The 27,247-nt window shown below is 43.4% G+C and overlaps 1 protein-coding gene across 3 annotated transcripts in view; it reads left to right on the top strand.

Moving 5' to 3' along the window:
• The window catches only part of hip1 (huntingtin interacting protein 1), a 49,255-nt gene extending 36,601 nt beyond the window's left edge, over positions 1–12,654 (top strand). For 2 of the 3 annotated variants that reach the window (XM_030744477.1, XM_030744479.1), the window contains exons 15-32: positions 163–251; positions 445–561; positions 784–885; positions 2,524–2,526; positions 2,919–3,113; positions 3,235–3,382; positions 3,499–3,585; positions 3,742–3,849; positions 5,401–5,537; positions 5,707–5,817; positions 5,963–6,021; positions 7,534–7,627; positions 7,888–7,988; positions 8,703–8,808; positions 9,021–9,144; positions 9,239–9,300; positions 10,018–10,135; positions 10,228–12,654. In XM_030744477.1, the coding sequence (XP_030600337.1) occupies positions 163–251; positions 445–561; positions 784–885; positions 2,524–2,526; positions 2,919–3,113; positions 3,235–3,382; positions 3,499–3,585; positions 3,742–3,849; positions 5,401–5,537; positions 5,707–5,817; positions 5,963–6,021; positions 7,534–7,627; positions 7,888–7,988; positions 8,703–8,808; positions 9,021–9,144; positions 9,239–9,300; positions 10,018–10,135; positions 10,228–10,238 (1,772 nt within the window). In that variant the 3' untranslated portion in view covers positions 10,239–12,654. The remainder of the gene's footprint in view (positions 1–162; positions 252–444; positions 562–783; positions 886–2,523; positions 2,527–2,918; positions 3,114–3,234; positions 3,383–3,498; positions 3,586–3,741; positions 3,850–5,400; positions 5,538–5,706; positions 5,818–5,962; positions 6,022–7,533; positions 7,628–7,887; positions 7,989–8,702; positions 8,809–9,020; positions 9,145–9,238; positions 9,301–10,017; positions 10,136–10,227) is intronic. The other variant, XM_030744478.1, reaches the window with a different exon arrangement.
• Positions 12,655–27,247: the final 14,593 nt, after the last annotated feature.

The following is a 27,247-nucleotide window of genomic DNA, read 5'->3' as shown; positions in this document are numbered from 1 at the left end:
TGTCTAATCTAATTTAATCATGAACAAGCTTCTGAAATGAAAAAGGATAATGTGAAAAGTTGTACAGAAATTTTAAAAGCAGCCCTTTACTGTAGCAGTGATTTGATGGTCATAATTGTTGTTTCACCTGCCGCGTTTGTGTGTTCATATATCTTTTACCAGGAAAAGCTCAGGCCAACGAGCAGCGTTACACCAAACTGAAGGAGAAGTACACTGAGCTGGTTCAGAGCCATGCAGACCTGCTGAGAAAGGTGAGACATTGTACTTCATGAGATCGCCCTCTGGGTTGCTTGTACCAAGTTAGCCCACAATCGGTTTTCCTGTTGTGGTTTTATGCCCCCCCCCCCCCCCCCCCCCCAGCTCAGAATCAAAGCACGCACTGTTCTAATTATGGTGTTGTTTCTTTGTGTGTCTGCATCTGTGGGTGTGTTTTTGTGTGTGCAGAACGCAGAGGTGACCCGGCAAATGACGGTAGCTCGGGCAGCACAGGATGAAGTGGAGGCAGTGAGGAAAGAGATGCAGGAGAAGGTGAAGGGCACTCAGGAGGCTGCAGACAGACAGGTGAGAGTGAGATCCCTTTTGGTTATCACTGCCTAACATGTATGGAAAGTTGGCATTGTGCTGTCAGCTAGGTGGTTTCAATCCAAATGATTTGCATAGTGGGGGTAAAGATTGGATTTTTCTGGCCACTGCACAGTGACTGTGCAGCTGCAAAGTCATCGTACAGGCTTTTTAAAAAAAAAAATAAATGTCTAAAGTTTAATTTGAACTTTACTTGCTCAGGAGCGGGAGCAGCTCGAGCAGCTTCAGGAGCTCCAGAGAGAGCTAGTCTCAAGCCGGGCAGAGCTGGACTCTCTGAAGACCACCATGGCCTCATCGCAGCAGGTCTCTCTCTCTCTCTCTCCTTTTACACACAGATCTTAAATCTAGATCCCAGAGTTGTTGTGAAAAGTTACAGAACTAATTTATAAACCACCACCACCACCACCCTTCAACATTACGTCATTTTAAAAAATGCCAGCTGATACAAGAGTGTGCAAAAAGATTAACGACCTGGATGGTCTTTACGGATTTAATTCTGGATAAAGTCTGATGGCAGAAAACCTGTTTTAAATTGTCAGCCTGTTGCAGGACAAAAGAAGCAGCAGCCCAAAAAAAAAAAAAACTTAGCAGCTGAACAGTATCTGAAAGTCATGTTCTTAGGAAATAGGGAAAAAAAAATCTAGCAAAGACCCGACACAGGACCTGAGAGATGTATCTGCATCTTCAGCTGATCCATCTACTGTTCACTGAAGCCTCATCAGCCAGTGGTGTTGGAAATCTTTGATGGAAGTACCATCAGATTGGCAACAGCTTCATTTTTCAGCATTAAAATGACCCTAAACTCTCTGTCAGTACAATAAAAACACCCCTGGATAGTTTTCCATTGTGTGGTTTTACCCCAGAGCCTCGGACCTCAATATTACTGAAGCGGTGTGGGATCATCTTGAGAAAGAAATTTGGAGCGGCTCAAGACTTTTGCAGCTGTTGTCAGTATTAAGAACAAGAGCAAAGACTAAGTCACACTTTGAAATGCTAACAACAGATCCTGGATCCTGACTCTGAGCTTTCCGTCAAAAATTAAATGACTGTTTTCATTTTCTGCCACAATGGCGCTCCATTAAAAACACACTCAGTCCCCGTCCATCATCCGCACTGTCACGCCCTCCGTTTCACTGCTGCTTTTTCATGTCAGCTCCCCTCTTAGTCACCGACTGTTCTTGCACACGAATCGTTTCAGGCACTCAAACCGAAGCTTCTGACAGAATTGATATGCTAATTCGTTTGTTTGACATCAGTGATTGAATAAATTGGTTTTCAGAGTGGAGAAATTATTTAAACAGTAGCAAAGCTTTTTTTTTTTTCCTTCCTTTTCTTAACTGCCTCTCGGTTTGTTTTTGCCATTGCTGAGTCATTTAGAAACTTTCTGGGGGTGGGGGGGCAGTAAGAATCCTGTACAAATCTGAGCTGCTTATGTAAATACAGATATTTAGTCCCTTACATTAGTGAAGCATTTCATTCCAGGATCTTATCTATGGATGTTTTTGTGTAAAAAGCTGTAGCTAAACAAGATCATTTGCAGGAATATTCATAACTGGAGAATGAGTTTAATAAGCCCTGAATCATGCAGTTAGCCCTCAGATATCTCTGACGACTACACTGATTGATTATAGCTCCCTGTGTCCAATTTCAGACGTTTCTCTGCACATGCTCTGTTCCCTGTACCTTTCATCCGTCTCTCAGCCTCCCACTCCCGACGTCCTATTTTTTGCAACTTCTACTTATCGGCTCTGTCACTCTTTCTGTCCTCCTCCATCTCTCTCTCTCTCTCTCTAGCCCTCTTCGTTCACACAGCCCACATTTTATCGCTCTTGTCACATTTTTCCAATGTGCAGCTTTCACTGGCTGCTGCAGCACGAAAAGCTTAACAATCCCGTTTCTTTTTCATTTCCTCCTCTGTCTGTCGGACCTGCTGGCACACAGGCTGTAAGTCTTTCATCTTTTTGGGCTTTACACTTTATTATCTACCTGCAAATAAGAGGTCTAGCCGCTCGCCCCAAATTCTGCTACTCTCCACCAAAGACACAACGATGTAACTGTACTACTTTTTGTTTGTAGCTAAATTGCAAAACCACAAATTCCCAGAGTTTCTTCATTGTAAGGTCGACCTCAACCCAAAGCTCTGCAGTCTGAGAGGGCATGGTTATAGTCAGTGACTAAAGATAAAGTGTTTTTTTTTATTTTGAGGTCAGAGCACTTCCTGACAGCTATGAATTATCCTAACCACCAAAATCATTTCCGTCTGTTGTTAACAATCCTCTTTCTTCATTGTTTTCTTTTTTTTTTAAATCCCTCCATGTTTTTCTTCTTCGATGCAGTCGAGCGAGGTGCTCAGCACTCAGCTGGCCACACTGGAGTCTGAGAAAGCCGAGCTGGTTCAGTCCTTGACGAAGGTGGAGGCAGAGCTTGTGGTCCGGGGGGAGGAGCTAGAGAGGGTCCAAAGCTCACTGGTGACGGAGAGGGAGGGCAGGGTGAAGACGGCAGAAACCCTGCAAAATCAACTCAATGAGAAGGTGAAGAATTACATTATCTTCCTCATTAACTCTTAATTATAGCTGCTTTAAGTCAAGCAGAGACAGAGAAATAGGAGCGCGATGTGTGTGCGTATGTTTGACCGTGTGTGTTTGTCCACAGGAGAGCAGGGAGCAGGCGTTAGAGAGCCAGTTGGTGGCGGCTCGTTGGTCCAGCTTGCAAGGAGCCGTGGAGGAGGCAGAGAAGATCATCCGGGACTCTCTGGCTCAGATAGACGACCCGGCACACATCAGCTGCACCAGCTCTGCGGGTCAGACCCTGTCTGGATTCTATGCAGTGCAGTGATGGGATGGGATGATAATTAGCCCCGGGTGTAGTCATTTTCATGTGCATGCTCTCATAACATATGTCGCTCCGTCTCTGCAGACTACCTTGCATCCAGATGTCAGGCCTCTTTAGACTGTATGGAGAGATTAAATTCTACCAGAGTGGCCTTCTTGGCTGACAACACAGGTGAGAGGAAATCAGAATGTGAAGAGTAAAAACAGCTGTATTGTTATTGTTATCTTTTAAAGCAAGATTGACACATGGTGTAATTGCTGTTTTAATAAATGCTGCTGAATATTTGGAATCATTTTTACTGTTCCCCCCCCCTGCTGTTTTGTGCAGGTGTGTCTGAGCTAGTACGAGCAGTGACCCAGTGTGGCCACCTGGTGGGTGACACCGTAGTTCAGGGCAGTGCCACCTCCCACATGGTGCCTGTGGAGCAGGCTGACGGTAAGTTTGTAGTCAGAGAGATTTACACAGAGAGTGAGAGATGAATGGATAACAGTGTCTTTTCTCTCATGATATCAATTTATCAAGATTTTTACATCCTGATTTACACTCATGGTCACTTCATTAGTTACACCTTGCTAATACGGGGTTGAATGTCCTTTTGCCTTCAGAGCTGCTTTCATTCTTTGTGGCACAGATTCAACAAGGTGCTGGAAACATTCCTCAGAGATTTTGGTCCATATTGACATGACAGCATCACACAGTTGCTGCAGATTAGAATCTCACGTTCCAACGCATCCCAAAGGTGCTCTGTTGGATTGAAGTCTGGTGACTGCGGAGGCTGTTTGAGTGCAGTGAACTCATTGTCGTGTTCAAGAAACCAGTTTCAGATTATTTGAGCTTCATGACATGATGCTCGGCACACTTTGGCCCCTTAGTACCACTCCCACCATTACACCACCAGCAGATTGCACTGTTGATGCAAAGCAGGATGGATCCATGTTTGCATGTTGTTTACACCAAATTGTGACCCAGAGATGCTGTTCTGCGTACTTTGGTTCTTATGGGTGGTTATTTGAGTTACCGTTGCCTTCCTGTCAGCTCAAAGCAAACTGGCCATTCTACTCTGACCTCTGGGATCAACAAGGCATTTTCCCCCAGAGAACTGCTGCTCACTGAATAATTTCCTTTTTTGGACCATTCTCTGTAAACCCTAGAGATTGGGTTGTGTGGGAAAATCCAAGTTGATCAGCAGTTTCTGAAATACTCAGAGCAGCCCGTCTGTTCAAAGACACTTAAATCACCTTTCTTCTCCATTCTGATGCTCGGGTTGAACTTCAGCAGGTCATCTCGACAATGCCTATGTGACTGGCTGCTTAGACTGCATTAACTTGCAGTTGAACAGATGTACCTAATAAAGTGACTGGTGAGTGTATGACTGAATGCCCTTCCAGGGCGTTCACATTGCAACCAGAAATAGTTCTTTAGTCATGTTTTCAATACAGAATGTGAACCAAAACATGCCTGAATAGAACAAAAGTGCTGACTTCATGCAGATGTAATGTTTTTGCCCTCTTGGGAGATGGCAAGTCTAAACATGGCCAAATATAATGGAGGTCTGGCCAGCAGTCATATTATTGCAACCAAAAAATAAACACTGGGTCAAAGCCGCAGTCTGTAGAGTCTAAGGATCAATGAGGAGCACTTTGCTTTGACTCTGTGTGTTTTTCCATACATTGCTGGACCCTTTGTACAGCCAGTCATCTGGCAGTCGGCTGCTGCAGAGTTACAGTTTGCTTCCTCCCATCAGAGTGGCTGTTTCAGAGATCAGAATTCATCAGAGTTTCAAATCTGATAACTCAAATACTTTCAGTACCCATCCATCTGCATGTTTGCTGTATGTTTTGCATATTTATTATCAGTTATTTCAGTGATAGCACATGCATCCTTCCTGTCCCTGTGTGTGTGTGTGTGTGTGTGTGTGTGTGTGTGTGTGTGTGTGTGTGTGTGTGTGTGTGTGTGTGTGTGTGTGTGTGTGTGTGTGTGTGTCAGCCCTGTCAGAGAGTGTGAAGGTGTGCGGGGCTGAAGCTTTGGCTCTCCTGGGACAGATGAAACAGCAGGACAGCCTCGCTGCAGCGGACAACAGCAAGCTGAAGGCAGCTCTGGAGGCCGTCCTGGCCACCGCAGAGGTCTGTATTTCATACATACTAATGTTTGTAGAGTTAAAGAGTCACTCTGTCCCCAGAGCTGCTGTTTGCTGATGCTTTTTTTTTTTTTTTTGCTAATTAAGTTAGACTATAACGTAAATATTTGATGCCGTTCTCCCTTTCAGTCGATCCTGTTCTTTCACTGTTTCAGAAACTGCGTCCTCGGGGTTTGGAGCTGCAGCAGGGGGAGCTGGGAGACCTCGTGGAGCAGGAAATGGCTGCCACTTCTGCTGCTGTGGAATCAGCAGCTGCCAGGATAGAGGTGCATAAGTGTGTTTGTGTGTTTTCTGGCTGTGGTTATCAGACAGCAGATGTTTGTGCAGTGTGAAAATATTGTCCCCTGTTTGACTTTGCAGCAGTATTAACTTCAAAGCCCCCCCCTCCCATTTCTCTGTGTATTTTGACAGGAAATGCTCAACAAGTCTCGAGCAGTTGATACAGGAATCAAGATGGAGGTCAACGAGAGGTAAAACACAGATTGGGGCTTGGGAAATGGAGCAGATTAACTTCATCCTATAGCATCATTTTTAGTTAAATGCAGGAGAAAATGTCTTAATGTGGAGTTTAACATCTTCCAAAAATCCAAACACTGGATAAATCTGTGTTTTAAAGCAGTTTCACACATGCAAGAGTCTAAATCTCAGCCAGATTGGACATTGAGCGGTCTTTAAATGATCAAATCGTTAGGTCAGAGTCATGTAATGTCCAAGTGAGCTGCCTTAAAGTGAGTTAGTGGGTGTTATGCTCTGGCTTCTGGACGCTCTCACCAGGCAGCACCCCTCTCCTAAAGCATACACCGTATTTCCAGTAGTGAGTCCGACACAGTCACTCTGCTGCTGCATGCTCCATGCACTGAAGAATTGATCTACATCTACCAAACATCACACAGACAACAAAGCCACATTTCCCCCTAAGTGGAAACAAACTTCAACCTCAAACTTTTTTTTTAACTTCCAGTGGCTTTTTTCTTTTGGTTTCTCTCTTCTGCATAGCAGCAAGTTGCTTTTAAATTGTAGAAGAAACTCCTTCAATGCAAGAACAATTATTCCTCAAAGACTGGAGAACTCGCAGAATTCCTCCATCTCATTTTGAATAAATAACACAGAGAGAAACCCTCCGGTTATTTGTCTGGAAATGTATTCTGATGGGTGAAATCTGAGGAAATGAAGTGGAGACACTTTTCATCAACCACGTTACATCAGTGCAGCTTCAGATAGTCACACGCTGAGTGCTGATGTGTGAAGAATTTCATTAATTCAGTCACAAACTTTTTTTCAAAGCAAAGTTTGAAGCCAGTGTGGCAGTTGTATTTGATGCGAACGGGAAAATTCTGCAGTATTCTGTAGTTTTAGCCCCATTAACACAGTGCAAATAAACCCCTTCACTGTAATAGTTTATGACGATGCTCCGGGGCAAAAAGAACAGACACAACAAACAGCCGTCGGGGTCGTTTGTTGCGTGCACACAAATCCAAGCAACTGGGATATCAGTTCACGGTAAATTATTACTCAGTTGTTAGTGTACGTGTTAGAAATGATTATTTTTGTACCTTTTTATTTTTAAAATATAAGGACAAACTTATTTGCTATTCATGCGGACTGTGTTAGTGATTCTCTTTGTGTGCAAATTAAGCCAATTAAACTTTCTCCCATCCCTCCCACTGAATTATTCATGTAAAAAAAAAAAAAAAGTGTGTTCTGAGTGTTTTTTTTCTGTAACTGCTGTGGGAGATAATTATGAAAAGAAACAAACAACTACTGCAGGTAAAACAAAAATGAAAAACTGCACGGAGGATTTAGGTTAATGGCGCATCGGTCATGCATTAACTCTTGCCACAAGCTATGGAGTCCAGACTAGAACAAGTTGCGTTCAAGATATTTGCAGGTACACCTCATGATGCTCTGCCCTTCCTCAGGGTTACATCAGCTGCAGAGCTGCAGTCAAGTGTCTGTGTCCTCTGTTCTGTCGCCCTCTGCAGGATCCTGGCCTCCTGCACGGAGCTCATGCAGGCGATCAAGGAACTTGTTTTGTCTTCCAAAGAGCTGCAAAGGGACATCGTGGAGAGTGGAAGGGTGAATTATACGGCGGCTTTATGTTAATGTTATCTGTTTTTGCATTAGCGTGCTTTAACTAAATCCAACATCTAACCTCTGCAGAATGTTATGAACCTTAAAACAAGTATTTTCTAATGTGTTACAGACCAAACAGTTAATTAACTGTAGCTGGCTGGTTAATGGGAAATGAAAATAATTATTAACTACTGTGTTTATTAAAAAGTGTGTCATCGTGTAACATGCTGCATATATTCCATTGTTTTCTATCTGTCCACTAGGGGGCAGCCTCCATGAAGGAATTTTATGCCAAGAACTCACGCTGGACCGAGGGCCTGATCTCTGCCTCCAAAGCGGTGGGATGGGGCGCTACAGTCATGGTGTAGGTAGCCTTCGTCTCCTCAGTGGCTCTTCCTCACAGCAGAGTATTAAAGTGCTTATCCAAAAAGTTTGCAGTGGAAAAGTGATGGGAAAGCAGAGTGTTTACTCTGAATCTTAAATTAATGAAACAAACAAAAGCAGGAAATCTTTGAGACATGTGAGGTCATTTATAAATCTTTAGTTTCTTTCTGAGCGTGAAGGGGAAGCTGCTGATGCTCCTACCCTCACCCACGGCCAGGACCTCTGGGTAGTGACAGAAAGGATGAAATCGCAGATGCAAAGGGCTCAATTGAGCTTCCTCCGAAGGGTGTCTGGGTTCTCCCTTTAAATTAGGGCAAGGAGGTTGGTCATTCAGGAGGGGTTCAGAGCAGAGCTGCTACTCCTCAATATCAAAAGGAGCCAGTTGAGGTGGTTCAGGCATCCTGGGAACCTCCTAGGTGAGGTGTCCTGGGAATGTCTTACCGGGAGGAGGCCCCAGTGCAGACCCAGGACACGCTGGAGAGATTATATCTCTCAGCTGGCTTGGGAATGCCTTGGTGTTCCCTCGATGAGCTGGAGGTTGTGGCCAGGGAGAGAGAGAGAGAGGTCTGGGCATCTCATGACACAGATCTGGATACGCAGCAGAAAAGAGATGGTTTCTTTCTGCTTCTTCTTAACTTTTATATTAGAAGAAGAGCTTCCCTTGAGTTTGTTTTGCACTGTATTGTCTTTGCAGGGATGCTGCTGACCTGGTGGTTCAGGGAAAAGGGAAGTTTGAAGAGCTTATGGTGTGTTCACACGAAATTGCTGCCAGCACAGCACAGCTAGTGGCTGCCTCCAAGGTGAGCAATATGCCACACCCCCAGCAGTATATTATACTTTCTTGAATCCTGATCTTAAAAGGGATGACTAAATAGAGACATTTTATGCTGAAATGGCTAAAGACTTACAACTGAGATGTTTGGCATTAGCAGGGAGCAGGGAAAAGAGGTACAAAGCAGTTGAACCTTGTTAAAGATTTCATGTCTTGCATTTTGCTGCTCTTCTTCTCCAGGTAAAAGCAGACAAAGACAGCACCAACCTGCACCGTCTGCAGCACGCATCCCGAGGCGTCACACAGGCCACTGCAGCCGTCGTTGCCTCCACCAAGTCTGGGAAATCCCAGATTGAAGAGACTGGTGAGAGCAGCACATCATTTTTTACTTTTTTTTAATTTCCTGCATCCCTCCTATCAGAAAAGTTACCTGGACTAATGTATGGTCGTCTTTCTAGATACTATGGACTTCTCCAGCATGACTCTCACCCAGATCAAACGACAAGAAATGGATGCACAGGTAAGCAGCAAATGGTTGCACTGCGAGTCTTAATTAATTCAAGAGGTGACTGTAACTTCATCCAAGAAACTTCTCACAAGGTGCCTTTCATCGGGCGTAGAATAAAAATAGTCTCTCCCCTTTGGCCCACAAAATCAGGGAGTCTTATTTTAGGAGCGAGCGGTTTGGGCAGGCGCTGATTGTTACGAGACTCTGAAGGTTCATTTTTCATCCTCAGTGAAGCTGAAGTTCCCGTGAACACTTGAGTCTGTGTTGTGGCTCGGCTTCACCCACACTGAAACAAAAACACTGGAAGGTGTGGACCTTCTCTCACACGCACACGGCTCATTGTTGGAAATGCACACTGGGCTCCTATTTGAAGATTATCCAGTGTGTTTTTTTTAGTCTAAGTCAGCCTTGTTTAAGTAACAGTTTATAAGATGCAAGAGTATTTACTGCTCTGATGTAATTTAGCCTGGATGACAGTTTGATTTTCCATGTTTGAGAAGACCTAAACCAGCTGTATATAAAAAGTAGCATCTTATGACAACTGGCTGCTACATTCATGCTATGACATGACATGCTATGACCCGTTGGTAGCTTTGTCTGCATTACATAGTTTTTAAATTGAATATATCATCAGTTGTTGTGCAGTGAAAGGCCTTTTCCAGGATTTATGAGGGAAGAATGACAAAATGAAAAAGCGACAGTCCTCTGAATGTGTCTGGGTTTCCTCAGGTTCTGGTTCTGGAGCTGGAGGCTCGTCTGCAGAAGGAGCGAGAGCGTCTCGGCGAGCTGAGGAAGAAGCATTACGAACTGGCCGGAGTAGCAGAGGGCTGGGGCGAGGAAGAGGAGGGTGGGGACAAAGGGCAGCCACGTTAAGATTCATGCATACTTGAAAATTGCAACAAAACGGATAAAAATATTTCTCCTCCTCTTTCTCCGCAGGCACAGGTTGAGACCCGCTGCCAGTGTCATCCCCCTCCTCAGCCTGAAGACTGGCTTCTGTCTGCCTCTTTCTATTTATAGACACACTTTTCAACCTGTTTCTCCCTTGTTTGTTTAATTTTATTTTTTTTTTTAAATTGTTTGTTATCTAAGCCAAATGAAAAGGTGCTTCTTTTCTAAACACGCTTCTTCACCCATGTCCAGAAGCTTCCATAAAGGACAGCACCAAGGGCTTAGCGATAGGGGGGAGGGGGTGGTATCAGAGGGATGAACAAATGCACACAAGGAGCGGAGTGAAAGACGACCTGCAGCCCAGCTTCACTGCCTCATGTCCCCTCGCTGCTCCTCCAAGACTGTCGGCGAAACACAGCAACAAGGTCTCTCCCTGCTCTGCCGAGTATTTATTATCGTTTTTCCCCTTCCTGGTTTTCAAAAGCGGCGCGCCGCAAGCACAAGTCCTACTCTAGACATCCACAGGATGCACTGCACAAGGGCCAAACGCTGAGCAGCAGGGGGGGGGTGTCTCTGTAACATAGATGGCGTGCATACTCTCCTACTAAAACAGATGTTTTTGTTCTGTGCCCTGAGCGTGTAAAGCCGCGGGAGCCTGAGCTGCTCTTCATCTGTCGGATGTTCTCTTCCCTCCCTGGTTTCTTCCTGTTCTTTTCTCACTGTGAGGTATCACCTTATTGAGTCCAGGCTGCCTGAAGTGGCCGCTTCGCTGGACTTTCTGCCTTTCACCTCCTCACCATTGTAATGACCGTGACTGTTAACTTAAGCACCCACACACCCCTGTGCTTTTTTTGTCTGTTGTTTTTTTTTTTTTTTTTTATTTTAACAGCCGCTCTCTTGGAAACTCTCACAACTATCCATGTGCAGATGGGTCAGAGATTATTATCAGAACAGCAAAGTAGCACACAAGAAACAACAGTCTTCTCCCTGTGAACTTTGAGACTGCCGACTACCTCATGCTACATCGTTGGAGGTAGCTGTTCATCGGGGGGAAGGTTTAGATGAGTAGGTTTGCTCAAAACACTAATAATATGGGTTTCATTTTTCAGATTTTCTCTTTTACTGCTTAAACTGGGGAACAGGGTAGCGAGAGGCAGTCCTCTGTTTTATATAGAGCTCGCTCTGATGTCTTCTTCTGTTCATTAACACAAGGTTTGCTCCTCGGTTCAGCTCTGGCACGGTTCAGTGAAGTTGGAGACCCTCTGTTGTTTCATCACAAGCTGTAAACATGTCTTCTGTTCCTGGAGATCAGATAATTCTGCAGAAGAAGCAATATCCATATGAGTTTGACCTTTTGAAATCAAACTTAGATGAGGACTTGAGGCCACTCCACTGCGCAAACCTTTAGATGGACCTGGATTTATCACGTGACCCTGCCAGCGGGACTGACTGCTGTTTTCCCGAATCCTTTGCTGACTGATGGACTGCAGTGCTGGGGTCACAGGGGACGCTGAAGTACGCAGACTGCAGTGTTTTTAATAGCTTCCTAAAGACCAAGTAGCTGTGTACATAAACTACAAGCCTTCTGTTGTTGGAAATAATATTTTGCTTTTCTTTTAATCTCCAAGTGAGGATTCAGTTTAATTGAAATGAAACGGTGCACTCAAGGACCCCCCCCAGTAACTAATAGTTTCTTAACTTCCTGCTGAACCCGATGAGCTGTCTGGACTCTGAGAAAAGGCACGGTCAGCCTTCGTGGGGAAACATGAGACGAGCAGGCATTTATTTTCAACCCTCTTTCTGTTCGATGACTCTTGGGGTTCGTCTTTCCCTGTGTCTTAACATACTTAGTTTGGACGCTCTGCTTCAGCTGCGTATCTCTATAAGGTTGTGACACTGGGTATTTAACAGCTGCTGGTCAAATAGTATTTGCCAATAATTCTTAAGCTGAAACCACCCTTAAAAAAAACAAACAGCGAGTATTATTTGCAGTGCTGTTGAGTCCAAGTCTTTGTACTAAAATTATTTTAGTTGTAGTCTGTCACTTCTTCCACACCTGGAAAAACATCTGGTAGAAATTTCATTAGAAGTTGGGACTATTAAATGACAACAAAACACACACACAAAAAAAACTCCATTAAAGAAGGGAGCATTAACTTTTCGTGGATTTTTCTAGTGTCTTGAAAGATGAATCGATCGCACCTTGACTGACGTTTGGTTTTAAATTTTTGCCCAAATACTTTTTTTTTTTTTTTTTTTAAATTAACCTTTCTCTCTTTGTCTCTACGGTTCGTGTCTGTTTAGTCCTACCATCTCAGCCAGCCTTTCAAACTGCCTCACACTGTAGTCAAAGAGAAACAGATACTCACATAGCAACATTGAAATATGTCTTTGTATGATATACTAAAACTATGTTGGTGGGTTTGTTTTTATTTTTTCAGTTTTTAAAAATAAATATTTCAGCTCATTAATACAGACCATAGCGTGACTGCGTCTTCTTCATGCTTTCCTTGATCTGAGACGAAAACAAAGTGGGGAGCTATTTTCAGATCATTCAGCATGTATATGAGCACTGTTTTTTAGTTTTCCTCTGAAAATCTTCATTATTATTCTTGGAAAAAGTTGGTTGCATAAAAATTTGTATTGATGAATTGCTTCAGTCATTGCGCCATTAATCCTTTTACCTGATAATGTGGCACTCATTAGACAAATCTTGATTTCCAAGAAGTAAATGAATAACTGGTGGAGATGGGATGGAGACAGTGCAAACAATAGAATCCTTATGTGCGTGAGAGCAGGAGGCGGGAGAGTGAAGTGGGTGTAGGCTCAATAACTATCTTTTGCAGCAGCAGTAACCCCTTTATGTGCGTTAGATCAAATCCTAATGCACCTAATTGATTTTCTTTTTTTTGGGGAAGGGAGTGCTGGGGATTCTTTTCCAGTAAAAGGATCGACTCGAGCAGATTCAAGTGCTTTGTTAGCGTTTATCTTCCACTAAAATGTTGTCCAATGAGAGGCAAAAGAGAGAGAACTGCAAATGAATCGGGACACACCGCACCCTCCCCCCACACAGAGATATGGTTGGAGGCGCTGTGGGACTTGTGAGTAAATGAATCAGTGTAATCTAAAACCACTGTGCTGAGATTACATAAATCCCTAATCTGGGCTGCTCCAGGATCAAATGTGTCTCCTGATGAGAGCCTTAAATGCTCCTAACTGCAATACAGCTGCTGAGGCAGAAACACAGAAAATACAGTCAACACCTCATGGCAGCAGATCATTATTAACCCCTGGTGGTGATGTCTTAGTTAGAAACCCTACTTGCATCTTTTAATCACAACACCAGAGTTAAAATTAGAAGTTACTTCAGTTGCAAACATACAGCGACTGTTTTATCAGGTACACCAGTTCTAATCAGCAACTTGATGCATTTAGGTATGTAGACATGGTGAAGATGACGTGAAGTTCAGAATGAGGAAGAAAGGTGATTTTGAACATTGCACCGTTATTGGTCAGGCTATTTCAGAAATGACTGATCTGCTGGGATTCTCCCACAACCATTTCTAGGGTTTACAGAGAATGGTATGAAGGAAAAAAAAAAAATCAAGTGAGCTGCAGTTCTCTGGGAGAAAATACCTTGTTGATACCAGAGGTCAGAGGAGAATGGCCAGATTGTTTCAAGCTGATAGGAAGGCAACGGTCACTCAACCAGGATATGCAGAAGAGCATCTCTGAACACACAACACGTCGGACCTTGAAGCAGATGGGCTCCAGCAGCAGAAGACCACACCAGGTGCTGCTCCTGTCAGAAAACTGAGACTACAGTTCACACGGGCTCATCAAAGTGAGACAACCGAAGATTGGAAACAAGTTGTATGGTCTGATGAGTCTCGCAACATTCAGATGGTAGGGTCAGAATTTGGTGTAAACAGCGTGAAAGAATGGAGCCACCCTGCTTCAACAGTTCAGGCTGCTGGTGATAGTGTTAAAGTGTAGGGGATATTTTCTTGATACTTTGGGGTGACCATGTCCATCCCTTAATAACCACAGTGTACCCATATTCTAATGGCTGCTTCCACCAGGATGCCACACCATGGCACATCATGGCAAACTGGTTTCTTGAACATGACAGTGAGTTCACTGTGCTCAAATGACACCAGATCCTAACCCAACAGAGCACCTTTGGGATGTGATAGAACGGGAGATTGACATCATGGATGTGCAGCCGACAAATCTGCGGCGACTGTTCAATGCTGTCACGTCAGTATGCACCAAAAATCTCAGGAAAGTTTCCAGCACCTTGTTGAATCTGTGCCATTAAAAATTAAGGCAGCTCTGAAGGCAACACCCCACCAAAAAAAACCCTCCAGTGCTAGTGAGATGTACCTAATCTGAGTGTAATTCACCCATTCATATAATTTTAAACTGTGCAGGTGTGCCACAGAAATGCATCACCCCTCTGTGACAGTCACAGCTGCAGTTGGGTAGAGAGCGGCCGCAGGTGTGCTTTGTTTACTGTCAGCAGAGACTGTAAACCTGCAGGACTCAGGGCCCAAAACGGCAGTAATCCTTTTGTAGGTCTGTAAATCTCATAAGCTGAGGTTATTGAGCAACAACAACAACAGACTGAGGAACTGCAGATTGTGACACGTGACATCTGAGGATCAATCAAATGTGGTGAACACAATTAGGGCAGAAAAGCAGCAGCATTGTAGATCAAAGGACAGTGTGCATAAAGATGTTTTCATCAGGTGTGCAAAATATGTTTCTAGATATCTTAAAAAGGTGTGTGAGAAAAGTGACTCTTCTGTCTGTCTGCACGCTTTGGTGACCTCCACTTTAATTAAAAATGTCCTGGAGGCCGATTTCATTGAGAACACAGACAGAAAAAACACGCCGTTGATGACTGATGCACATTAAAGGACTTTCCAAAAGTCTTTAAACCTCTTAAAAGTTGCTCAACATTACTGTTACAGATAACACATTGAGTCACTTATTATTGTCAGCATTAGTAGTTACCATGGCAATAAAGCTGCAAAAGGACACTTAAATTCACACAAAAAAAAACATGTTACACTTACTCTACAGACTAAGAGATTTCATTAAAGCAGCCCTTCTCTTTGAAGAGCCCTCCATCAGTACATGTTGTTCCACTTCTCTCTCAGTGAGTCAGTATTGCATCAATCAGCAGTGAGTAGGTTACCAGAGAACTGATTTAAAATGTGGCACAGTGTGCAGCAGTGCTGTACTGTTTTACTCTGTGCTGCTGCTCTGTCACATGGGTTATGTGGTGGGTGGTGCCTGTGAGAAAGACGGGCTGAGCTATTTATAGTCTCTGCAGTCTTTTACAACAGGTCTCCTGGCGGCGGCAGCAGCAGTAGCACAGCCTCCGTCTGAGGATTCAGCAGGGACCCAGCGGCCCCACATATCCAGCATCTTTAGATCAGTGTTTACACCGACAGGTTCAGCATGACTGTTCACTCAGACAGAAATAAATGGAACAATAGTAGGTTATACGGGAGGGAATAAAGCTCAAAACCAGCAAGAAGGGTAACTAGTAAACACATCAGTGATTGTGGCAGAACTTCTTTTTGGTTTAAACAGCTGCTGATGACACGATAACTGCATCCATCCGTCACACATCAGACTAAAGACGGCAGCTCACTGCTGTCCCCTGTACAACTGGTGGAGATTTGAGTTTTCTTCTTTATATGTGTTGTGTGTTTATATGTTTGCTTTACTAATGTGTTTCATTAACTTCTCATTTAAAGGCCACATGCAGACCTCTCCCTTGAAGCTGCATCTTCACAGTGGATTGTTGTAACTCATTTGTGTTTGACCAGAGGTTAGAGTTAAGCTATGAAAGATGGTTTTTACTGTAATGTTTTTGGTCTTGTACAAACCTGTTCTTATCTTGTGCACATTACATGCAGTTAGGTCCATAGATGTTTGGATAATGACACTTTTTTGTAGTTTTGCCTCTGTACACAACATAGTGGATTTTAAATCCTTTTTATTTTTTTTTAATTTTTAACTTTATTTTACCAGGAAAATCCAACTGAGATTTAAAATCTCTTTTACAAGGGAGTCCTGGCCAAGACTGGGCAATATACATAAAAACAAACATATACAACAACAGTTAAGAGAGAAGTGAATTAAAATCATCCCATCCATCCATCCATCATCTTCCGCTTGTCTGGGTGGGGCCGGGTCACGGGGGCAGCAGCCCAAGCCAAGAAGCCCAGACCTCCCTCTCCCCAGCCACCTCCACCAGCTCATCCGGAGGAACCCCAAGGCCTTCCCAGGCCAGCTGAGAGATATAATCTCTCCAGCGTGTCCTGGGTCTGCCCCGGGGCCTCCTCCCAGTGGGACATACCCGGAACACCTCACCCAAGAGGCGCTCAGGAGGAATACTAGTCAGATGCCCCAGCCACCTCAACTGGCTCCTTTCAATGTGAAGGAGCAGCGGCTCTATTTTGAGCCCCTCCCGAATGGCTGCACTCCTCACCCTATCTCTAAGGGAGAGGCCAGCCACCCCAGCTCATTTCTTCCGCTTGTATTCGCAATCTTATTCTTTCAGTCACTACCCAGAGCTTGTGACCATAGGTGATAGTAGGGATGTAGATCGACCAGTAAATCAAAAACTTCACTTTTACGCTCAGCTCCCTCTTCACCACGACAGATTGGTGCAGCGTCTACATCACTGCAGACGCTGCACCGATCCGTCTGTCAATCTCCCGTTCCTGTCTCCTGTCACTCGTGAACAAGACCTCGAGATACTTGAATGCCTCCACCTGGGGCAGCAACTCGTCCCTGAGCTGGAGTGGGCACTCCACCCTATTCCGGCTGAGGACCATGGCCTCAGACTTAGAGGTGCTGATTCTCATGCCAGCCGCTTCACACTCGGCTGCTAACCGTTCCACTGAGAGCTTGAGGCCACCACCTGATGAAGCCAACAGGACCGCATCATCCGCAAAGAGCAGAGACGAGATTCTGAGGCCACCAAGGCAGAAGCCTTCCGCCACTTGGCTATGCCTAGAAATTCTGTCCATAAAAATTATGAACAGAATCGGTGACAAAGGGCAACCCTGGCGAAGTCCAACACCCACAGAAAACAAGTCTGACTTATTGCCGTCTATACGGACCAAGCTCTCACAGTGGTTATACAGGGTCTGAATGGCCCACAACAACAAGCCAGATACCCCATACTCCCGCAGGGCCTCCCACAGGACACCCCGAGGGATGCAGTCAAATGCCTTCTCCAAGCCCACAAAGCACATGTAGATTGGATGGGCAAACTCTCACGGGCACTCGAATATCCTCAAAAGGATAAAAAGCTGGTTCAGCGTTCCACGACCAGGACGAAAACCCCATTGTTCCTCTTAAATCTGAGGTTCTACTGACGGAAAGACCCTTAAAATCATTAGACTTGAAAATGAAAAAATCTGTATTTAACCAGAATATCCTATCAGTTAAGACACTTACAACCAGACATCTGTACCTCAGAGTTTTTTAAAATGGTCTTAACAGCATTTAATGAGACCAGCTCCTTCAGATTCAGATCAGTTTGTAATTTATTCCATGAAGATGGATCATCAAACTGAAATGATTTTTTCCCAAGCTCTGTCCAGACTTTAGGTACTGCCAATAAAGCTATAGTCATGGGAGCGAAGATAGTATCCTCCTGTGGATGTCTGATGGATGTATGATAAAAGATAAGAAAGGAGCACACCCACAACAGCCTTGTATATGAGAATATACCAGTGATTTAGTCTGTGGGTGGACAAGGAGGGCCACACAACACACAGAGATGTGTCAAGGTTTTAAAACTGGTGATGAAAGGCAGACCTCCATGGTAGACAGAGTCCAGTGACTGTAACCACTGAAAAGATGCACGCATGTATAAGACATCACCATAGTCTAGTACTGGCATAAAAGTAGCTGCAACAAGAAGCTTTTTTGCCTCGAAGGAGAGGCAAGACTTGACTCTCAAATAAAAACCCAACTTTAATTTGAGTCTTCTAACAAGTTGCTCAATATGTGGTGCAAAGGAAATCATCAATTATAAAACCTAATATATTTATACTGAAATACCTGTTCAATTTGAATGCCTTGAAAAGTGATTGCTGGATCATCAGATGACTTAGCCTTTGAATTGGAGAGCAACATCAGCTTGGATTTATCTGCGTTTAAAATAAGCTTTAAACTATTCAAGTGTCAAAGGCTAATTGTGGCAATGACACAGTGTTCACTAATGTCATGCTTTTTTTTGTTTGTTTTTTTGGACAAATTCAATGGATTTTATATCAGGAGTTTAATTCAAGTGTTGAACTTGTAATTGTTCAATGGAATTCTCATTATGAAGTCCAAAGAGATGTTGACACAAGTGAGGGAGGTCATTATTGCACTGAGCAGCTCAGCAACACCAAAAGGCCTGAAAGACCACAGAAGAAGACTGAAGTGGATGAAAAGAATATTTTTCCATGGTTAAGAAAAACAACTTCATATCTAACCAAGTCAAGAACACTCTTGAGGTCACATGGTCAAAAATACCTTCATGAATGGAAATAGAGTTTACAACAAGGTGAAATCCACTGATTACACTCAAGAACAAGAAGGCAAGATTAGACTTTGCCAGAAAACATCATTGGCACAGTTCTGGAAAAAGGTTTTGACAGACGAACCCAAGATGAACTTGTACCAAAATGATGGGAAGAGAAAAGTATGGAGAAGGAGAGAAACGGCTCATGATCGGAAACATACCACATTATCTGTCTAACATGATGGAGTAGGTGTAATAGTATGGGCATGTACAGCTGTCAGTGGAGCCCAGTCACTGGTGTTTATTGATGATGTGACTGCTGATAGAAGCAGCAGGATGAACTGTGAAGTGTACAGTTCTACACTCTCTTCTCAGATTCAGCCAAATACTGGAAAACTGATCAGACAGCACTTCACAGTGCAAATGAATAATGACCCAAAACATACTGCAAAAGCAACCCAAGAGTTTCTCAAGGCAAAGAAATGGGATATTGTTCAATGTCCAAGTCAGTTGCCTGATCTCAGCCCAACAGAGCAGCTTTTCAGTTATGAAATACAAAACCGAAGGAAGAGAGACCCACAAAAAAGCAACAACTGAAGGTGGCTGAGTAAAGTCATAGCAGAGCATCTCAAGGGAGGAAACACAACATCTGGTGATGTCCATGGATTATAGACTTCAGGAAGTCACTTGCTGCAAAGTTTTTTCATCCAAGTATTAAAAACAATTCTTATACTTCAAATTGTTTGTACATTTACTTTTGAGCCTCTGAAGATGAGGGACTCTGTATAACTTTAATTCCTAAATAGTTAATGCAATTTTTTCCCAATACCTCTTGAATTAAAGCTGAAAGTCTGCACTTCAATCACATATTGATAGAAAAAAAAGTGCACAATTGCCCAAAAACCTAGACTCAACATATTAACTCAGTCCCACAATGCACACGTGGAGGCAAGGGCTTGCCATCACTCCCAACAAACCCTGAGCCCATTAGGGAGCTACACCCTTACTCATAGAACTAGAGTTAGATCCGGTATCAACCATTTTCCTACAAGTACTTTCTCTCCATCCATTGTTCCCAGGAAGACACATTTTACCAGTGAAACTACAAATTTAAATTGTTATGAACTTTACAAATTAGGAAAGGACGATTTTAGCCATACTCTGATGGAGTTAGGTGTTGAAGATGCTGGTTGGTTTACTTACCTTTGGACGCAGCCTGGCTTCAGTCTTTGTAATAAGCAGACCCATAAACCCACTTTCTATCTAAGTGTAAACAGCCACAGTTTATTATCATCTTCTAAACACAATTAAAAGACGTGATTTATTTCTGTGGTTGAGAGAGTCAATGTTGCCTTTGTCAGCAGGCCCAGCTTTTCCCAGCAGCCTCCCTGACCTCCTCAGAAGCTGTCACAACAAAATAACAGCAACATGATCGCATACCACCAGAGTGGGCCTGGTTTCCCAAATCTGTAATTAAAATTCATGCTGTAGCAGCATGTTGAGTTTCACAGCCAGAAACTTTGCATTTTGTAATAGTTTTACTGCCTCTTTAAAACATTAACTCTTATTTTGTGCTCGATGGTCCCTACATTGTGTACCAGGACTTTCAGATGAGAGGTCAGAGGGTGCACTGAGCTGGATTTAGGCCCATGCTGCTTCACACCATAACCTTTGGTTTTATTCACCTTCAGTCCACATCACAACAGCTGCCTATGCAAGCTGCTGAGCAGCTCAGCTGAGGAGCTTTTTCATCAAAACCAGCCTCCTGTTTGCCTCGTAACATCTGATGATGATTTCATGAAGAGAAGATACGAGCAGCCCAAGAGACTCAGAGTGCTGATGTGTTTGTAAGACAAGAAAATGCTTCAGGTGACTCACTCTTATTGGCAGTAATTTCGGTGTCACCCACTTGGATGATTATTTACAGCACGACACTGTTTGTATGGATTAGTCATTTAGCTGTTTATCTGTGAAAGCAGTTGTAGTAATTCTGGAGATTGCAGTTAATTTTAAACAAATGTAAGCAACACACACACAGTGCCCCCCCCCCCCCCCCCCCCCCAAAAAAAAAAAATTAAATAAATAAATTCACTTAAGAACAGTAAAATTACACCATCTTAACTTATTTAATCTTTCCAAAATAGCTATTTACAACAGACATTGTTTTGAGTGGGGGTCATTTCAGTCCTCATCAGGTCAAAGCCTGACTTTTCTTATTAATACATTATAAATATATTACATAAAAGAAACATTAAATACAAATAAATTTTGATCTACCCCTCACTTCTTTATGTTTGCTAGAAAAATGGGAAGTAGGTGCAGCGATTTATTGAAACATCTACAAAGACACACTAATTCGATAATGTTGAGGTCTGAGCTGTGGGAGGCCAATCCACGACTGACAGTGTTGCACTGTGTGTTTTTTCTATCGAGGTATGATTTTACTGCACTGGCAGTATGTTTGAGGTTGTTGTCATTGCTGAAAAATGAAACTGTGGATCAAAATCTGAAGGTGCTTTTCTGCATTCATAATTTCATCAATTTTGACAAGATTCCCAACACCACTGGCTGAAATGCAGCCCCAAACCATGACAGAGCCTCCACCATGTTTTACAGATGGCTGTAGACACTCACTGTTGCACCTCTCTCCTGACCTCCTCCGTACATGCTGACAATTTGAACCAAAACTTTCCCATTTGAATTCATCACTCATCCTTGGAAGTAAAAATAGCAAAATGAGGGGTGACTCAAAACTTTTGCACAACAGTGTAATCATTTATCCATCAGATACACATTATAACAATTATATGCATCTGATGGTATTTTTTTTTTAAATCCTTTTTTACAATCCATGATAATAGAAACACTGTCCATTTGAAAGGTTTAACTGCTGGATGTGCAGGATGTCTCCTTCCTTACTTTTGAAATTTCAGTGTGTGTGCAGTGGAGACATCGCCACATCACACCAGTGTAACCCAAACTGGCTTCAAAATGGTTGCGCTATCAGAAAATTACTTTCGCAGCAGATAAATGTGAAAAATAACCTCGTCACACTCTGCATCTTTTTTTTTTTTTTGGTTCATAGGAAAACATGAGGAAAAAACCTTTTGTGTCTGTCACGTGTTCCCCATATATAAAAAGTTGTCCCTCATACCTCATATTTACATATATAGAATATGACTTTGTCCGCAAAGGCAGATTCTTTCCTATCTCCCTCAGATGCTGTGAAAAATCCCTGAAACAACACAAAGTAGGAGAATTTTTTTCATTGTTTTGATGCCAGACAGACGAAAATCACCTGCAGGAAAACCAAACCTGCTCCTCAATGCAGTGCAGAGCAGTGAAATTGAGGTTGTAAAGGATATCTGAGAGGAGCTCCTTATGTGTTGTAAAACTGTCTGAAAGGCTTTGCTCTCTGCAGACCAAGACTGTCAAGTCCCTGAACAGCAAGTGTCATCACTCAGGCCAGCCTCACTGAAGGCCTTTTCATTGTTTTGTCCTCGCCTCCCTCATTGCACTCCAGCCTTGGCCTGTGTGTCTGATACAGATATGAGGGTCCCACACAAAAAAACCCTTCCTTGCTCTGTTGAGGCCTGCGGGTACTTCTATCCAAGTAAACAAACAAGCAGGCGGCACTTTGCTTCCCTCGGGGGGGCCAGTGATTTCCCTCAAAAGAAGGAAGAGCCACAGAAGGAGCTTTTAGATGCTGGTGCAAACAATCTGCTGTCGACACTTCATGGTTTCCTATTGATTACCAGCACCACAGAGCATTTTAGACATGAGCCAGCATGATTTTATTTAGGGCAAGCAAACAAAAAGTTTTATAGCAGTGCACTTGTGAAGCTGTGGGTTGTTGAGCTTTGTGCTACCAGTCGTCAGACTCGGAGGAGAATGATTAATCATTCGTGCTGTCTGTGTGCCGCAGCTGGAAGAGCAAATTAAAGCAATTAATCAGGAACAGGGGCATCATAACAGGGCTTGGAGCCGCCATTTGTATCGTGAGCTCTCCCTCGGCAATACTTAAGCATCACAGTGGTGTTTCTGTGTGTGTTTGGGTGAATTCGCTTGTCTGTGCATGATGGATGATTTTCTGTGAGGCATTAGAGACTTGGGAGGATGGCGGCAAACTTATAACCATGACAAAAAAAAACCAAACCAAAACAAAAATCAAAAACATGAGGAGAAGCAGCTTAAAGGAATAATTTGTGGGAATAAGTGTTTAGTGAGAGTGTGTTCATAGGATCAATAAGGCTTTAATGTCTCATCAGTAAAAATGCACCTGGAGCTTAGCCTGTTTTAGGGCTTCTCAACCTCAGTGATTAACACCTTGTATGACTTTTTTAAAAATACATTGAACCAAAGGCTGAAAACATTCATTTGCTTGTTTGCAAGAAAATAGTTCAGCAAATAACACTTTGACAAATGGCAAATCCTTGTTTTTATGCTACAGACCTATATTAGAGCAATTCTAGGTACTTTCTGACCCTTTATTTCCCAAAGGGCTGCCACAGCAGATGTATCCAACATGTTTGATTTAGCACATTTTTACACTGGATGCCCTTCCTGACACAGTCCTCCCATTTATTTGGGGCTAGACTAGACTCATCATGAACTCCAGAGGCTGGGTTTGTGTCTCTTCCCAGTCTCAAATTGGGGAGCTTTTGCATGTAAGGTTAATGTGTTAACCACTACATCATGAAGCCACCAGTAGAATTCTAGGTAAAATACTAAAAAAAAAAGGAAAAAAAAGAGGGGTGATAGCCTGAGAAAATGCTCTTAATTTCCAAGCTTAAAGTTGTACATTTATAGGGGGATATCTTGTGAGATTATAAAGCATCAAAGGTGGTGTGGTCAAGAGAGACTATTTTTAAGAGAGAGAGAATTTTTGGTGTTCTGAAACCACAGAGCAAGTCATGGAAGAAAAGTTAAAAGTGGAAGGAAAATTAACCATTTCTGTTCCAGTTTGCAGTTCTACTGCAGACTGGAAAACATAAAAAAAAATTTGACATTATAAAGTCGCCTCCTCTCCGCCTTGCTGGGGTACAGCCAGGACAAGCTGTAGAGACTACCTCTCTTGGCTGGCCTGAGAACGCCTTAGTGTTCCCCAGGATGAGCTGGAGGAGGTGCTTCTCTGCTTATGATGCTGCCCCTATGTCCTGACCCTGGATAGATGGCAAACGGTAGCGCCGGTCTCTGGCTGCATGACCGCAGATGCTCATCTCTGGATGAGTGATCGGAAACGCTCATTTCGTTGTGTGCCTTGTGTGCACAGTGACAGTGAGTTGAATCTAACATCTAAAAGATGGATGGATGGATGGATGGATGGATGGATGGATGGATGGATGGATGGATGGATGGATGGATGGATGGATGGATAAAGTCCTCCTCAATAAAACACCACCTTATCATGGTGGAGGGGTTTGTGTGTCTTAGTGATCTCAGGAGCTATATTGCCCCTGGTAGGGTCCTCCAAGGCAAACTGGTCCTGGGTCAGGTGCCAGACTGTGTCATTCAGAAGAATGCTGATGGACTGGCCCTTGTCCGGATAGGGGTTACCAGGCCCCACTCTGGAGCCAAGCTCAGGAGTTAGTGAGAATGAGCCACACAGGCCAGTCCTCCTGTGGATCCACCATGCACAAGAGAGGCTGTAAGAGGTCCAGTGCAATGTAGATTGGGTGGCAGTCGAAGGACTTGGCAGTCTAATTCCTGGTTGCTGAAACTTGCCTTTGGGACATGGAATGTCACAGCTCTGGTGGGGAAGGAACTCTTCCAGCTGTTCTGTCCCACCAGAACAGCTGGAAGAGGTGCCTGGGGAGAGCGAGGTCTGGACATCTTTCGTTAGACTACTGTCCCTGCAGCCTCGACCCAGACATTTGGCAGAAGATGGATCCATGGATGGATTATAGATCTGTAAGAAGAAAACTCAAGAAATCTTGTCAAATAACGATGTGGCCTTTACTTTATGACAACATGTCAGTGGCAATTCAGGTTTTTCTTGGACTATTTCACCTTCCCTCAGCTCCATTTCTTTTCCTGGCGCAGGGCATTTGTTCTGTTAGTTTCACCTTAATATTGCAGTCCGTGTTTGGTGTATTTAGTTTCATTTTTACACATGCATTTTTTTTTTCATTTTCAATAATTCCAGTGATAATCTATCTATAGAGATTAACTGGTACCTGGTACGTATGCAGATAAGCTGTGTAAGTGTGTCGGGCCAGAGATAGCATGAAAACACAAGGACTGATGCCATGTCAGGATGTGAGTCCTTGTTTGCCCTCCTCATAAAGTGGAGTGCGTGGGCAGACCAGAGTGTCTGCAGCCTGGCAGACCATATCTAGTATTGTATGTCCCTGCATGCAGTGTTTTAGAAGACTCCCTGGCAGGATATAAAGTCATGGGATACCAGAGAAAATACCTACACACTGACATACAGTACACTTGTAAGTTTTCAGCAGCTTAAAATACCACAAATGTCTTTGTACACAACATGACCCAGATGCGATCTTTCCCTGCCGTCACCACATATGTGAACATCTGTAAAATCTAGGCCACGTGGGGTTACAAATCCCATTTTTTTTGTTTGTGGGGAAGGGGGGCAGTCACATCAGTTGCTGTGACCTGCTTTGCCCATTTTACACATCCGATGTGGTCATTACACATGTATAGTCATCCAGACAGTCAGCCGCTGCCCTACTTTTGCATAGATATGAACACTGAGAGGCAGCCAGGTCAGTTTGAGAGACAGAGGAGGGGTGGGCACAGCAGACCCAGACAGTGCATGACACCAACTCCTCCGCTTGCTCTGGTTTAGGAAAGAGAGATGGAGTGAGACGGGGTTGCTAGGAGACCTGGCCCAATGCAAACACAGCACCATCTGCTGCAGTGAGATTTGGAGTGGGTTAGCCAAGTCGGGAGGTTCAGTGGAAACAAGGCTACAGGGAGAGAGAGGGAGAGGGAAAGCAGGAGGAAAGGACGGGATCCAGGCTGATAATGGGAGGTGGAAAGAAGAAGAGGAATGTGGGATATGAGGAGGGAAGAGAGAACAGGGAGGAAGGACTGGCAAGTACTGTAAGCATGTTGAGGAGCTTAATAAATGTATGACTAACAGGTGTGACTCTTATACCACCCACTCATAGTCCTCTTCCTCCACAGACACGCACACACAAACAAACACACACACACACATACACCTTCAAATGCATTCTCACAGAAAACATCATGAGAAACCAACAGCACGTATTTTCTATATCAAAGTGATAAACACTGATGGAGCTGAAGCCAAGCTGCTGTTATTTTGTTTTTTCAGTCCTCCAATAGTAACAGAAGATGCACTTGTTACCATGGGGACCGTAAAATGTCATCACCATCAGATATCACTGTTCAGTCGCAGCAGGCTCTGTGCCTACATCCTCTGATGAGGCCCGGTCGAGTCACACAAACGCATGACTCATTATGAGTAATATATCTCACCATTACCAATATTACTGCTGTGTTTTAATCACACAAGAACACTATCAATGTGAAGAAACTACACTGTTGTATGAAAACAACAGTTGCTACAGTCCTGTAACTCTATGGTACAGTGTTGCCTCTAGGTTACTGGGGCCTTTTTATGCTCACACAATGCAGCCTCAATTATGATGCAAAGCGTTAAAAAGAGACCCAGGCCCCCTGTCTCTGTCACATGACTCTCTGGAGGCTAACCTGAATCCTGATTTTTGTGGCCTCCCTCATGAGATTCATCCCCATCATCTCTACAAAACCTTTTCTGTCATTTCACAAGTAGATGAATGAAAATACAATCTCCTTTTTTCTATACTGTAGCTTATAGAAAAGTGTTGAAATTCAGATGTTGCCTTAAATCTGAATTTAAGGCAACACCTTTCCCCCTATTGGTATTGTGGGTGGTTTACAAACTGTTACTGCACTCAAAATAATAGTCATCATACTTTTCTTTTATCTCTTCCACTCAAATTAGGTTGATAATGTAAGTTGTGATTAAGTTCAGGCTGTTACTGGCTCAGTATAGCTGTGCTCTTCATGAGTTATCTGCACAGAACATTTGCTTACATGATGGCAACACCAGGAAAGAAACATCAGGAAACTGAAAACGTATTTAAATGTAACACAGAAGAACAAACACTGAAATGTGACTAATCTTGTTTCAGGGTTGGGGTTGGGATAGTTTGGTTTAAGACATTATCTGACATACACTCACCGGCAACTTTGTTAGGTAGACCTGTTCCATTGCTCGTTAATGCAAAATGTGGCATGGTTGCTGGTGCCAGACGTGCTGATCTGAGTATTTCAGAAAATGCTTATCTACTGGAATTTTCCCACACAACCATCTCTAGGGTTTACAGAGAATGGTCTGGAAAAAAAAAATCCAGTGAGTGGCAGTTCTCTGGAAGAAAATGCCTCACTGTTGTCAGAGGTCAGAGGAAAATGGCTGGACTGTTTTGAGCTGATAGGAAGGCAACAGTAACTCAAATAACCAGTCATTACAACTAAGGTATGCAGAAGAGC

Source organism: Archocentrus centrarchus, chromosome 13 (genome assembly GCF_007364275.1).
Source record: "Archocentrus centrarchus isolate MPI-CPG fArcCen1 chromosome 13, fArcCen1, whole genome shotgun sequence".
NCBI classification, from domain to species: domain Eukaryota; kingdom Metazoa; phylum Chordata; class Actinopteri; order Cichliformes; family Cichlidae; genus Archocentrus; species Archocentrus centrarchus.
Note: the sequence above shows the minus strand (reverse complement) of the source record. Positions and strands in the feature narration are given on the sequence as shown.